Source organism: Mya arenaria, chromosome 3, assembly GCF_026914265.1.
Source record: "Mya arenaria isolate MELC-2E11 chromosome 3, ASM2691426v1".
NCBI classification, from domain to species: Eukaryota; Metazoa; Mollusca; class Bivalvia; order Myida; family Myidae; genus Mya; species Mya arenaria.
In genome coordinates this window covers 8,028,577-8,043,022 of record NC_069124.1, presented here as the reverse complement: position 1 = coordinate 8,043,022, position 14,446 = coordinate 8,028,577, and the positions used below count along the sequence as shown (strand labels likewise).

Below are 14,446 nucleotides of genomic sequence, written 5' to 3'. Positions count from 1 at the left end.
ATTGGAAACGAGTCAATGTGTTTTAATGATTTGTTTGGAAACAATACTTCTTAAATATGAGTATTAAGATACTATAAGTTTAGCAAGTGTTTTGCTTTTAAGTGCTAAATATAACTTTAAATTTACGGTATAAAGTATATTGTAGTGATTATATGACCAGAAAATGGACTGGACAGAATTTGTGCTTTGAACTTCCAAGAAAGTCGTGTACAGAGAATTCTAGTTGTGTTCAGTGGTCTAGTGTTATGTTTCAGGAATGGTTTATCTTAGAATTGTCCTTTTGCGAGGAATAGAAATTTCCTGAAAGTCAGGTAACTTACGTGACTGTTGGGAAGGGTGTTTTACTTCAAAAGCGTCTGTAATTTGAATGCTTTATTTTGCTTGTTAGCACCGGCTATGTTCCGGAGTTCACATTGCTGCTTGTTAGCACCGGCTATGTTCCGGAGTTCACATTGCTGCTTGTTAGCACCGGCTATGTTCCGGAGTTCACATTGCTGCTTGTTTTTTGTACCTGTTAATGATGTACCGCCTATACATGCATTCGTCATTTTGGTTACTAGTACACCATTATCAAACTTGTATCCAGAAGTATACATTGCAACATAAATGCCATAAATTTAACACACTTAATTACGGTACCTGTTAAATTTTGTTTTGCTATGTTCTCGTTACAAGTTAAATACAGTTATATTGACGGAATGTTGTTATAAAAACCACTGAGATGTAAGTCACTTTCTTCAAATTTTACCTATACATTGGAATGTTTTACCCCTTTAAGAACTTACTAATTCAAGCCAATGTATCAATCAATCAATCAATCAATCAATCAATCAATCAATCAATCAATCAATCAACCAATCAATAAATAATTAAATAATTAAATAATCAACCAATCAGTTTATCCGTTAGTATTTTTTTTTTAATTTTAGAACTTTATGGACATTTTCAATATATTATAATTATTATCATTATTATAATTATTATTATTATTATTATTATTATTATTATTATTATTATTATTATTATTATTATTATTATTATTATGCATACCGGTATATTTCATTTGTTTTACGTATATATCAACTGTGTTGTGTTGGTCTCAATTTCGACGATATAAATGTTGATATATGTTTAATGTCGAGGGCATAACGTTTTTTGTTTAATAAATTAATTAGTAAAGCAGTTTTTGTTGTTTAAAATACCGCTTACACTGTTGTATGAATTAAATTGATTGATTAAAGCAAGGTCCCTTAGCACTAACGCACAAACTATTCTTAAACATTTTTTGTTGTGAAATTATGTATTCGCCCGATGACATTTTACATTGTAATTGCAGTTTAATTTTACTACTTTAAGCCTATTTATCAGAATAATTAATTATTCAAAAATTTATGGCATCTTTTATAGCCATCTATATTTTATAGTAAACCAACCAGATAAAGTATCATTACTTCCATAGTTCATTGTTCTCTACTGCTAAAAAGTTGTTATGTAGCATGCCTACCTGTGAAAAGCATACCAAATAGTGTAAGGGTACCTTGTAGTGTAAACACGTAGATAATAGTGCGAAAGAGTACCAACTAGTGTGAAGGAGTACCTAACTATGTAAAAACGTAAATAATAGTACCAAAGAGTACCAAATAGTGTAAGTGCCACAGAGTACCAACTAGTGTAAACACGTACTTAAAAGATTAAAGCGTACCAAATAGTGTAAAAAGTGCACATTATAGTATTATAGCGTACCAAATATTATATAAGCATTCCTTACAGTATATAAACGTACCAAACACAGTGGCTTGATGACAAATGCTCATTAAAGTCACAATAAAATAGTTCCAACTAGCCAAAATTATAATTTATACATACTTGAACATGTATATTATCAATATAATACATTGCCATAAACATAGAATTAGCCTTTGTCATCAAGCCACTGTGGTACCAAATAGTATAAAAGATTTATTTACAGTATAATAGCGTTCAAATAATGTAAAAGCTTATCGACTGGTATTATGTGTTATTAGGAGTATAAAAGCTTGCTTTGTGATTACTGCTGTAACACTTGAACTTTTGGGCCCATTTGGTACGCTGTACGTTTTGTTGAGGATCCCCTTGGGCTACACTGCTTCATTCAATCATGTAAAATAATAAATTATGATTATAAAGTGACGGTATTGACATATCCCCCTTTCAGTAAGTACTTTTTGCTGCACCGATTTTACTGAAAGAAACATTTTTGAAACAGGTTCAAGTGCCTTAAAGTCCTTAAAAGAATCAGACTCTGTTGCAAAAGAAGTTACATTTATTCTCCGTAATTAATATAAATAATTCGAGGATTGTCTTGAACCACATACATATTGCTATCAGGGATTTTACTTTGTGATCAAGAGTATGTAAATTCAATAATCAAATAATGTTTGTAAATATTGGTATATAAAGTTAAACAGCTCACTAGTACATCACATGTCATACTTCCACATGGAGCCACTGGTAATAAAGTTAAATATGGATGCCTGATAACCACATGCAGTTCTTGTGTCAATTAAACGCCTGTTGCTTGCTAGTTACCAATATGTAATACTCACGAGACTAATTTTAATGCAAGGCATTAACGACGCCACGAATGATTTTGAAACATTAAAGGAATCTGATGTAGTGCACATCATACAAAAGTTGAGGTACCTGGAAACAAGCATTCTTTAGTTATTGAACAAAATCGGATCACCACGACCTTGACTTTTGACCAACTGACGTTAAAATAATTAGAGTGTTGGTCATGTTTGAGGGACCTTTACTAAGTTCGAGGTCTCTTGGCCTAAGTGTTTTTCAATTATTTAAAGGAAATTGTGTATTTTCAGCTTTCGGTCACCTTGACCTTTGACCCACTGACCTCTAAAGCAATAGGATACATCTTCTGGTCATTACCAATCTTCCTACAAAGTTTGACGTCCTTGAGCAGAAGCATTCTTCTGTTATTGATCGGGAACCAATTTTCAGCTTAAAGTCACCAGCAACTTGACCTTTGATCCACTGACCTCAAAATGAATATGGGTCTTCTGCATCTGTCATGATCCTTCATGCTACCAAGTATGAGGTGCCAGAGCCAAAGCGTACTTCAGATATTTAATGAAATCCGAATTTTAACTGAAGGTAACCTCGGTCTTAACCTTTGATCCACTGATCATGGTCATGACCTACCCACCTAGAAAGATGAAGATCTCTGGGGCTAACTTATGTAACTGTTCTCTATATATTGATTAGAAACCGATTTTCAGAAAAAAACCTCAGGTGCTATAGTACTTACACTCATCAACTTAAGGTTTAATGTTTTAGTTATGAGTTAAGTGTGACACATGTTTTGGATGAATTAGGGAAATTCTAAATACTCTTCCAGATTATCATGGGTTTGATAATAAAAAGTTTAAAAACTAAGCTGATATCCGCAAAATATCTAAAAACATTTCTTAATTTAAGTCAATTTCCTGAAATGTTCATGGTCAAATTAAGAAAAAAACAACACATTTATTTTAATATCAAATTATGTGTATTGCATAAAATTAATGAAGTATTTAAGGTATTATAAAGTTATTATATCATATTACCAGTGAGATACTTAACCTAAGAAAATGACCTATGCTAGAAAATGACTTGAGCTGTTTTATGAATAACAGCCCAGGAGCATGATAAATTCAAAGTAATTATTACAAGTTAAATGGTATCTATTTTTAAAAATGAGCATAAATGGTATTTAAAATAAAGTTCACATGATTGTATACTCAACAATTAGCAAGAATGCAATGCTCTGGATAAATAAAATCAACTGTATTGAGAGGAATGTTTAGAAGTACATCAGGGCCCGTATTACAAAAGCATCATTAGTAAAATTTAAAAAAACAACAACATTATATATATATATATGTTTAAAATTATATTAGAACTTCAGGATGTTTTACCTGCTTAAGCATATAAATAATTGTTATATACATTTGTTTATCTAAATTTAACCACAAATATCGTGTATCTTTTTGACATATTTTAACACCCAATTTTAATAAATAACGTGCATCAAAAACATGCCGTACAACATGAACGATGTCACTATGAATTTTGCATGTCACGTGACTTTGTACTAAATAAATACCATATTGCTTCATATACTTATACTTTTCATATTGTCAATTAGAAGCAATTCGTACAGAATACTTCAATTGAAAAGTAAATAATAGTGGTTTAAAGAAAGGGAGGTAATAAGCAAAGGATACAACCATGTTTATCGCATTGTTGGGTTACGTACATTTCCAAAATTACATCATTCATACTGTTGTATGTAATGAATTGTCATTGAATTTTCAAGTTTACCCATTTATTAAAAATCAGTGTAAACATCCTCCTAAACTTTAAGCTGAGCTTTGATGAATGGGGTTCTACTGTTCGTAAACCAAGCTATAAAAAAAACCCGTCCATATTTGTTCATACAAATAAAAACATTTCATATGATATACAGTAAGAAGCAATATGGGGTCACAAGACATCTTAATATCACGAGTTGTGCGTCAGATACCTTATAGAGACTCTCAGAAATCCCATCTTCCTCTATCATTCAACTATCAGTTGACATGACGAAACCCATTGTGAACTAGATATCTATAAGTCTTGATGTTTTCAAAAAACTTTTTTAATGATACTAATAGCATATGGGCTTATCAGGCAACCAAATAACGGTTGGGATACCTTAAGTGTTTTCTTCCGATTTACGGAACAATAGATAATTGGTCAAATACTAAAGTTATGTGAGTCTTGTGATATTTAAGAAGCATTGGTCTCTTTATTTATCTTTGAACATCTTGTATTTTCTTGAACTTTCTCCTCTAGGACCGTCAATGTATACTCATTTGCAGTAATTATGTTTCTTTTACTCAATGCAACATGATTTCTGTTACATATAAGTAAGTATTAACTTAGATTAAGAAAAAAGTCATCTTAACGGTTTAACTGTATTTTATTTCAACATTCATGTACAAATACTATTTACATTTTCAATGGACATGAACACAATATAGCATTGCAAGACAATTCAACATAATGTAATTCAAACATAAATAATACACAGCACTTAAAACTTGCTTAAACTTTCACATGAAATACACAGAAGAACGTTACTCCGTACAAACGAACTAAAAACAACTTAATTTTAGGATTCATAGGCGTGCACAAATTTGTCCTGACAAATGGTGAAAACACTTCAAACGCAGAAGGAAACCATCAGGATGTTTTCAACAGTTGTTCATCCTCTATTAAAGTAAACGTAATATATTTTTGTCTCTCTTGGCTAGGTTTCCGTGGGGCGTGAATTAAATTCCACATTTGAATGTTAAATAGGGATCTTAGTAGACATTTAATTAGACTACAGATTAATTTATATGCATGCATTCCGAGTTATTTATAGTTTATTTCATAATATTTCCACATTTTTCATCATTGTTCACATACACACACACCTTTTTTTAAATAATACTATTTTAATAGGTAGGCCAATTAAAGCTCCGTTGGCGGAATGTTGTAGTAAGCAGGTGTTGATAATGAGGAGGCAGCATACATGTCGCTACTTCCGGTGTAACAGGGCATCCCCATGCCGCCCATCATCGAGTTATACCTTGAAACAGAATTGTCCATGTACGTCGGCGTAGGGTAGGCGGGCTTCAGGGGATCGTAGGGGTCACCGCCCATACTTCCGGTTAGGCTGTTCGTGTAACCCCCATGCATATGCGACACATTGCTATGGAGACCGCCATATTGACTCGAGAGACCGTTGCTCATGACACCGGTTGGGAGACTGCCGGTCATCGGATTGGGTAGGCGGTGGGAGACGCTCGGCTGCGCCAGCTGGTGATTGTCGATTGGCGACGTGGTGTCCGCATAGAATCCCGGATGTGAGTGGGCGCCTGGTCCGTTCCTGTTTGTCTGATCTATCATAGGTTGAACAATACGCCTTCTGGCATTAATGAACCAGTTATTAACTTGTAGAATTGTAAGTCCAGTCTCAGCGCCCAATTGCTTTTTCTGGTCCTCTGATGGATATGGATGCTGTAAATGTTGAAACAACCACGCTCGGAGAATATTTGTAGCAGTTTTTGAAAATATTCCTCTTTTCTTTTGGCGCTTACCGCCCTTACCCGCGGCCTTGCCGCCACTTCCGGCAGCCTCACCACTGTCCTGATTACTCTCATCAGAGCCATTAGTTTCCACACTTTCCTCGCGTTCACGTTTTATACCACGCTTCGCTGGCGCTTTTGTCTCTTTTTTGACTACAGCGGGCTCTGTGACCGTCGGCGCCGGCAGCGCCGGTTCATTTACAACATAATTGCCGCTGACGACCGCCTCTCCAACTCCACCGGCGCTCCCAAACTGCGTTCCCACAGGAGTCTCACCAGAACGAATGGAAGCGGCATCCTCGAGGTCCAGGAACTGGTTTGAGCCGGTGGAGGAGGGTCGCTGGTCAGAGCCGCTATCGTAATCTGCAGGATCAAAAGCACTGTTTGAAACTTTAGAAGAAGCATCATCATCATCTCCCTGAGCATCAACGTTAAGATCATTTGGCATTTTTCCTTTTAAACACGTTATGTAGCGTTCACAAAAATTATCGCACAGTTCATGTACTTTTTCCAATTCTAGCAAATGAAATCTGAAGTTCTGTATGGCTTGAATAACTATATTGTCAACTTCTTGATCGTTCGTAAATATTGAACCACCGTTTCTTTCAACAAACTGCTTACTGAACATTGCTAGATCTTCATTAAACGACTCTGAAGAACAAATAGGATCACCGGCCACTTTTCTTGCACAAGTTGCCAGCTCACATTTCTCGAAAATTAAAGCCAAAAGCGGAAACAGCGGGTGTCCGTAAAGCGCCTCCTTGGCCTGATCAGTGTCAGACAAGTGGCTGTGCGTACCTGAGAAGCTTGCAGGCCCGCCCATGGGCGCATAGTGTGAGATCAAGCTCGACACCGGAAGGGGCCCAGCGTTACTTAGCGACGCAAGCTGCGAATCCAACATGGCATCGAGGGAGTCTGTGGTGAAACCGGAAGTGCTATGAGGCGGTGCGAGAGACATCAGGGATCCCATCAGGGGCCCGGCGGTATCGTATGTGGGTGGGGGAAGGACCTCATCATATCTGTCGGCCATTTTGAAATCTGAAATGTACAATTTGAAGGAAAATAAGAATAGAGTTACAAACAATGCAAGTTTAATTGTAAACATTAGTATCTCTTTATTTCTGTATTTGCATTAAATATAAATGGTCGTATTGTTTGTTTTTGTTTAAGTGAAGTCGATTTTGTTTTTTTAGATTCTTTTTTTTTCACGGAAAAAAACACCACCATAAAAATAACTTATGTCAACAGTTTTGACAGATGAAACATATTGTAATGCAATTTATAATACCTGTTTACTAGCAATGAGAAATAACAATTTAGTAATGCTGAACTCCAATGTGACCTTATGTGTGAGACTGCAAATATCATTAGTGAAATTCATCATAATTTTGAGCAAATATAGTAGAATAAATCTTATCATTATATCTTATCTAAATAATATCTTAACACTTCTTTCAGTAATTTGAAGTATCTTAATTGCATTTTAAACTCGCCACCTGATTATCTTACCCACCTTTAAGCACCATCCCTTTTCACCATGAGCGAATAATTGAAGATAAGATAAGATAAGAACGCAGTAAAGTTTAATTAACTTTTAAAAATTATCCCCATCAGAAAATTGTATCCAATTTACTGTATAGCTTTGTTTTATTGCTTCCTTGAAAATGTGAACAACGCCTGGTCATTTAGTTGTATATAGTTGCACATGAGAATAGTTATTTGCCGAGTTTCAAACCTCTGGCTTCAGGCGCTTACGCCTGTGACCAACCATTTAAATGCAAAATGAGTAGTACTATAAATATACGGCGTTTTATGGTCCAAACTACCGTAGTTCACATAAACTGTAGTTTATAAACGTCGTCATGACGTATTATGTACGTCCATACAAACGTTACCTAAATAATACTGAATATAGATATTAACAAATGAACCTTTTTACCTAATTTCATCATGACGTGTGCAGAAGAAAAGTTACTATTAGGTTCATAGTAAGGGAAGGTTCAACGGCCGGTAACCTAATATAATTTTGGTATCATTTGGTAGAAAAAGACGGCATAACAAGCTTTGATAAAAACTATTTTAAACTTGTGTTGGGGCTTGCACAAAACTGAAAACAATATAGTTTTGTTTATTTCTAGTTGATGTTTAAAACAAAATAGTATGCATCTCATAATCTATAAATGTAAATTATATTGTGTCGTTCATTTTACAAAGTCTGAATCAGCAAATAAACCATTCCAAGTGATGCCAAGATTATAGGGGAAATTATGGCTAACAAAACATGGAACACTCTTATTTTTGGTCAAACACATTAATAATTGATATCCGTATAAGCGGAAATACATACAGAAATGTTTAATCTAAATGATTTCCAAATTTGTTTGAGACAAGTACGGTAGATATTTTGGTATGGTTATCAGTGCATGATAGAATACGAAATGCATGGTGTAATAAAATTATGAAAACGGTCATTTAGTATGCGAATAATATACGGGGCGAATGAAACGCCGTATTGTCTTAATAGAAATACAACCATTCATATAATAAGATGTAGCTAAAATATGCAAATGAGTTGAACTAGGTTTAACAATTTCCTTATTTAAAGCTATATTTTACCGCGTGGATAGTTAACTACATTAATTCTGAATCTCTGATTTATTAATTAAGGAGAAATTGAATTATTACAACTTAAATGATTTATTGCGTACGTATAGGATCCCCAACATGTGAGCATTGTATAAAAGTACATTGAACTGCTATTTTGCATTTTTCGATGTTTATTTTTTACGTCAAGTTATTCTATATGTATTAAAGCGCGAGTTTTACCATGTCTAATATCTTATTTGCTATTATAAAAATAGTTGCTTAATACAGTATCACTAATTAAATATAATTCACAAAGGGTCTTTACAAAATATTTTTTGGCAACCTATATATAACACAAAAAAACTTGAAGTTATAGCAGTTTGAAAAGATCAAGCTTTAAATGCTTTAAAGAGTAAAATATATTCCTGTAAAAATAGCAAGGATGGCTTGGTTTCCCGTTTGAATGTCATTTAATATCACTTTATCTTTATGAAATAGTACATCCGTCACAAATAAATTTACAGAAAAGAACAATTAATTAACGCGCATGAAATGAACTTAACAAATGGATATTATTCATTAATATTAACCAAACTCATAAATCAAAAATGTCCCGTATAGAAAAGTTTAACTAACAGTTTCAAAATTAATGTATGTGGTTTGCATGTACACTAGGCTTTAGTTCTTCAAAATATTGATTGAATATAAGGAAAAAAGCCCATGCATTTAAGGAAGAAAAAAATCCGTGCATTTTTAGAAGTGCGGTCATTGTAAGTTTTGCTTCAAAGTATTATAGCGAATAACATTCCATTGATGGTATATGCACACTAATCTAATTTGCAATATGATGTCCTTCATTTTCTAGACAGGTTAATTTTCAACACTTGTCAGTATGATTATCCAAGGTTAATGATAAGTTTAATCGTTCATAACTAACCTGTATAGAGTGTATTCCTGATTTTTTCTTGTCAAAACCTTGTCTGAGATGACAACACAATGACGTCTGAAGACACCTTCTCTTATATATAGATATATCAGCCCTTTTCCTAATCACCAAAAATCACAGCCCCTTTTAGACCCTTCCGTGAAATTACGGTATCGGATTGGTCCGTTGGTTATCAGTTAAAGTTTATTATTAAAAATAATAATTAATTACATAGATCGTTCCGTTTGGTCACCATTTCGATCTGATACGAGCGAATATCAGTTAACTTTGATGAGTATCTTAAGGAAATCTTATAAATAGTCATATAAAGTAAGTAATCGCGCGCTCCAACTAACGACGCTACCCCTTAAGGGGTTTTGGTTTAAATTTATTGGTAGGTCTATAGGGACCTGCCAATGTAAAAAGGTCAAAGTTGACGATGACATTTATAAATGAGTTGACCCTTAGGGTCAGTGTGACCATTGACTTATCTCATAAAACGTAATAATACGATAACAATCTTCCGAGAAGTGAGCTATTGTTGAAAATTGAAATTTAGGCGGGTAAATTATTTTATTGCAATAAGTGTTCCTTTTCAAATTCATTATTGGCTGATAATCACTAGATTCGTTTGAAATTTTAGTTCGTTGTTGAATTCAGTTTCATAGTTTATTGAAATCTCACCAATACATATTCAAATATAGGCATTTCTAGATAAAATAACTATACAAAGTTTTGCCACTCAATATGAGTTATAAAAGACATTATACATATTTATCATACAGTGTCTACATAAAATGTAACATGCAAAATATACCAAGTTTAATGTAAAAGTAAATATTGATATAGATACCATATTGTATTCCTTGAAAATGTATTTAGTTTTAGATCAGATTTGATCATACAATTCAAAGTAATTGACTGTATAGAGTGCAGAACAATATATTCACAACGGTCAATACATTAATAAAGAAAATGATCAGGGAAAATATATAATATATCGAGAAATGTAGGTATATGTAATATGTTTCTATCGTTAATGCTAACATGACGTCATGTGACGTTATCTTTGAACATGAGACATGTTGAGGTTTTCAAGTTAAAAACAAAAACAAAACAAAACGCTTTTCAGAAAAAAAGGATTACAAAACTTTTAACACTATGAACACTTAAATTAAAATACTATTTTCAAACATATGTAAAACTACATCAGATTTCCTGATGCATACGGTAATTTTCTTTCTCGACACGACTCACTCAAATGTACATACAGTTTACACGTGACAGGTATATACAGTTTACACGTGCATTTTCGCAGACGTGACACATGTATATACTGTTTACACGTGCATTTTCGCAGACGTGACACATGTATATACAGTTTACACGTGCATTTTCGCAGACGTGACACATGTATATACAGTTTACACGTGCATTTTTGCAGACGTGACACATGCATATACTATTCACACATGCATTTCCACCGTCGTCATGCATACATATACAGTTTACACGTGTATTTTGGCCGACGTCACACATGTATATACAGTTTACAGGTGTATTTTGGCCGACGTTATGCATACATATACAGTTTACACGTGCATTTCCACCGACGTCACACATGTATTTACAGTTTACACGTATATTTTGGCCGACGTCACACATGTAATTACAGTTTACATGTGTATTTTGGCCGACGTCACACATGTATATACAGTTTACACGTGTATTTTGGCCGACGTCATGCATACATATACAGTTTACACGTGCATTTCCACCGACGTCACACATGTATATACATTTTACCAGTGCATTTTCGCCGACGTCACACATGTATTTACAGTTTACACGTGCAATTTCACCGAGTGTACCGTCTTGACCTGTTTGTAATATATATTGTTCGTAGAACTTTAGTAGGTTATCAATATATTATATTTGCATGCCAGAGTTATAATTCAGATTCAGAACTGTGAATATATTAAAGTCCTCTATTTGATTTAGGAGCAATCTGAATTAAATGGTTTCTTTGATTAATTTATTACAAGGCTTACTGACTTTATCACATTTTAATTAATTTGCCTTTACACATTCACATGAATTAAGAAGAAAAAAAAATGGAAGAAGGAAATAAAACAATACAATGCACAAATTACTTTCATATTTTCAAATTTATCATTTTAATTCTAAAAAAGCTGCAACCATATCAAAACACTAGAATGACTGTAAGAAAACAAAATCCCGGACGATGAGAATATATGAAAATCATGTTAGCAAAGAAACAGATACAAATGACAATTATCTACTGTTCAAAACCCAGTCTTATTTCAACTCGTCAACAGAGAGTATAAAAGAATAATTGTTTCAACCATCCCATAATAACTTGTAAAAAGAATATTAAAATGACAACCGTAAACTATGAACACGAATTAAGGCACTCCGGCGTTCTTTATGTATAAATAACAGTTTGTAGTTATTAAAAGATATGTTTTATTTTGCAAGGAAAGATACATCGTTTGCATTTTCTTGCATTGGATATTTGTAAGACGCATTTCACGTTTTATTTTTGGAACTGGTATATACTGGTATAGGAAACTTGATAGAGATACAAAGAATAACGTGTTTTAAGACAAAAAGTCGCCTCATTTACTCATTAAGTTTTATTTCATCGCAAGCATGGATTGTTTTTCCAACATGAGTCTACATATTTTCTCACAACTCAACTCAACTCAAATCGACTTGTACTGTATTGAGTCTTCTAGCATAATTATTTTGTTTGGTTAAACATCATGATTGACCATGCATGGATGCTGGATTCCATATTTCACACATTACAGTGATCAGGGCATTTGTGAATAGTGTGCTTGTGTTTCATTTCAAAGTATGTGAACCATTTTGACCATACGTTTCACAATTATGTAAATTGTGATCGCACTTTCACACATTTGTGAAAACTATAATTGTCTCAAATGGCAATATGATCTTACGATGTCTTATGATAAAGTGTTCTCCTGAAGTATCATTTAATCAATTAAAATTATAGCAAATAATTAGCAATAATTATATTTATAAATAAGGACACACACGTAAGTCACACACTTCAGTGTGGTAAATGGCTAACCAAGAATGTGGCAGTATCATCAGAGGAGAAGGTTTAGACAGGTTATGATTATCTTATTTGAAAGTGTTAAAACTTGTCACAAACAACAGTTACATATGTCCATATGTCTATGAACGACAACACTGCCTTTCTAAACTGTCCTTACTGTAGTAAGATTCAGGCTTTTGAAAATGACAGTATGATAACAGATTTACAAGATCATTTTGATTTTAATTTGTACCTAGCTGCACATGAAGTATTCTCTTTATTTGGTGGAAACTAAACTGGGGATGACAGGAATTAGTTTTATTTTAACCATTTGAGATGTCATGTGTCGGTTTGTGTAAAAACATCTTGTTTTAATAAAGGAATGCGGTGGATATTTTAAATAAATAATAATGAGAGGAAACAAATGACGCTGACATGAAAAGTACGGGCATCACAAGCGTCTATTGTTCAGTTTACCGATCCAATATTCATCTCAGCCAGACTGATAAGCCTTGTTCCGTATATACTTACATGTTTATACATTCGCATTGTCAAATTGGTTAAACATGCATATTTTAAGGGGTTCGATTTATTCCCAAGGTTTAAATCGCATGATGCCACTGGAGACGACGACGCCAGGGGCGCTGCGGACGACGCCCCCAGGCTTTTGTAGAAGTTTGATTTGTTTCTTCGAAGGAACAGGAGCTGAAAAGCAGTATAAAGGACAGGATGATTCAGGATTTCGACGTTAGAGGGGCTGCACTTGGGAGTCGCAACTAAAGCAACCCAGGAACCGAACTCAAAGGGTACAACAATCGGTACATGTATATATGTCTGGGGGACCTTCCCCTAAAACAGTTTTGCTAATTTAAGTCTATAATGTCGCAATCTGGTGTAATTAATGCATATTAAGGGGAAACAAGTGCGTTAAATATATAAAAAGGGATGCACGAATGACTTATATAGATGTTTAGTTCTAAAGCATTTAAAACAGTAGTTTCTGTTTGAAACATGTAACCAATTATTCCTGGACGCTGAATAGGTTCTTTCAGAACCGCCTTTATCATCCTTTCATGCGTCTTATGGTTTCGAGCCTTTTTCGTTGCATTGCCAAAGGGCCGATTATTCATAACTTTTTAAAGTTAACGTTGTTGTTAACGTCATCGTTGTTAACTTTGAAATCTGTATACCTGGAGAATATTTATTTGCACATTAATTTCGTAGGCTGCAAGTTTTGACACAACTGTTTCAGCTTCTCATACATTTAACTAAAACAGGTGGATATCATCAACCATTTCACCTTTTACTGATGTTAACAGAGATGCTATTAATTACGTTGCTAACTTGAACGAGGTTCAGAACAATCGGCTCTATATGTAACTTCCTCAATGCTCTTTTTCATATAAATTTTGTATACGTTTTACTATACGTAAGTCTACAGTGTATGGAGATTGGAGAATAACATAGTGGGAAACATAGTAGCATAACCACACTCAAAGAAATGCAAAACAACATAACCCAAATACCTTAATAATGAATAGGACATAAACAGTATGTATACTGGCCACTTGATTCGCACATTTGGCCAGTGACGTCATGTCCTAATGCGATCTACTGTCCGTTCATATCCTCGCATTAATATTGCACGGGCAAACATTATGATCTACATAAATATCAATGTTATGCATAAAACTATTC

General features: G+C 33.9%; 1 protein-coding gene across 1 annotated transcript; it reads right to left on the bottom strand.

Moving 5' to 3' along the window:
* Positions 1-4,993: 4,993 nt before the first annotated feature.
* LOC128228777 (homeobox protein Meis3-like) lies at positions 4,994-7,902 on the bottom strand. The gene is made up of 2 exons (XM_052940277.1): positions 7,666-7,902; positions 4,994-7,190 (listed from the first exon to the last, which is right to left on the bottom strand). The coding sequence occupies exons 1-2, from the start codon at positions 7,676-7,678 to the stop codon at positions 5,536-5,538; spliced, it is 1,668 nt and encodes a 555-aa protein (XP_052796237.1). The 5' UTR covers positions 7,679-7,902; the 3' UTR covers positions 4,994-5,535.
* Between the last annotated feature and the right edge of the window lie 6,544 nt (positions 7,903-14,446).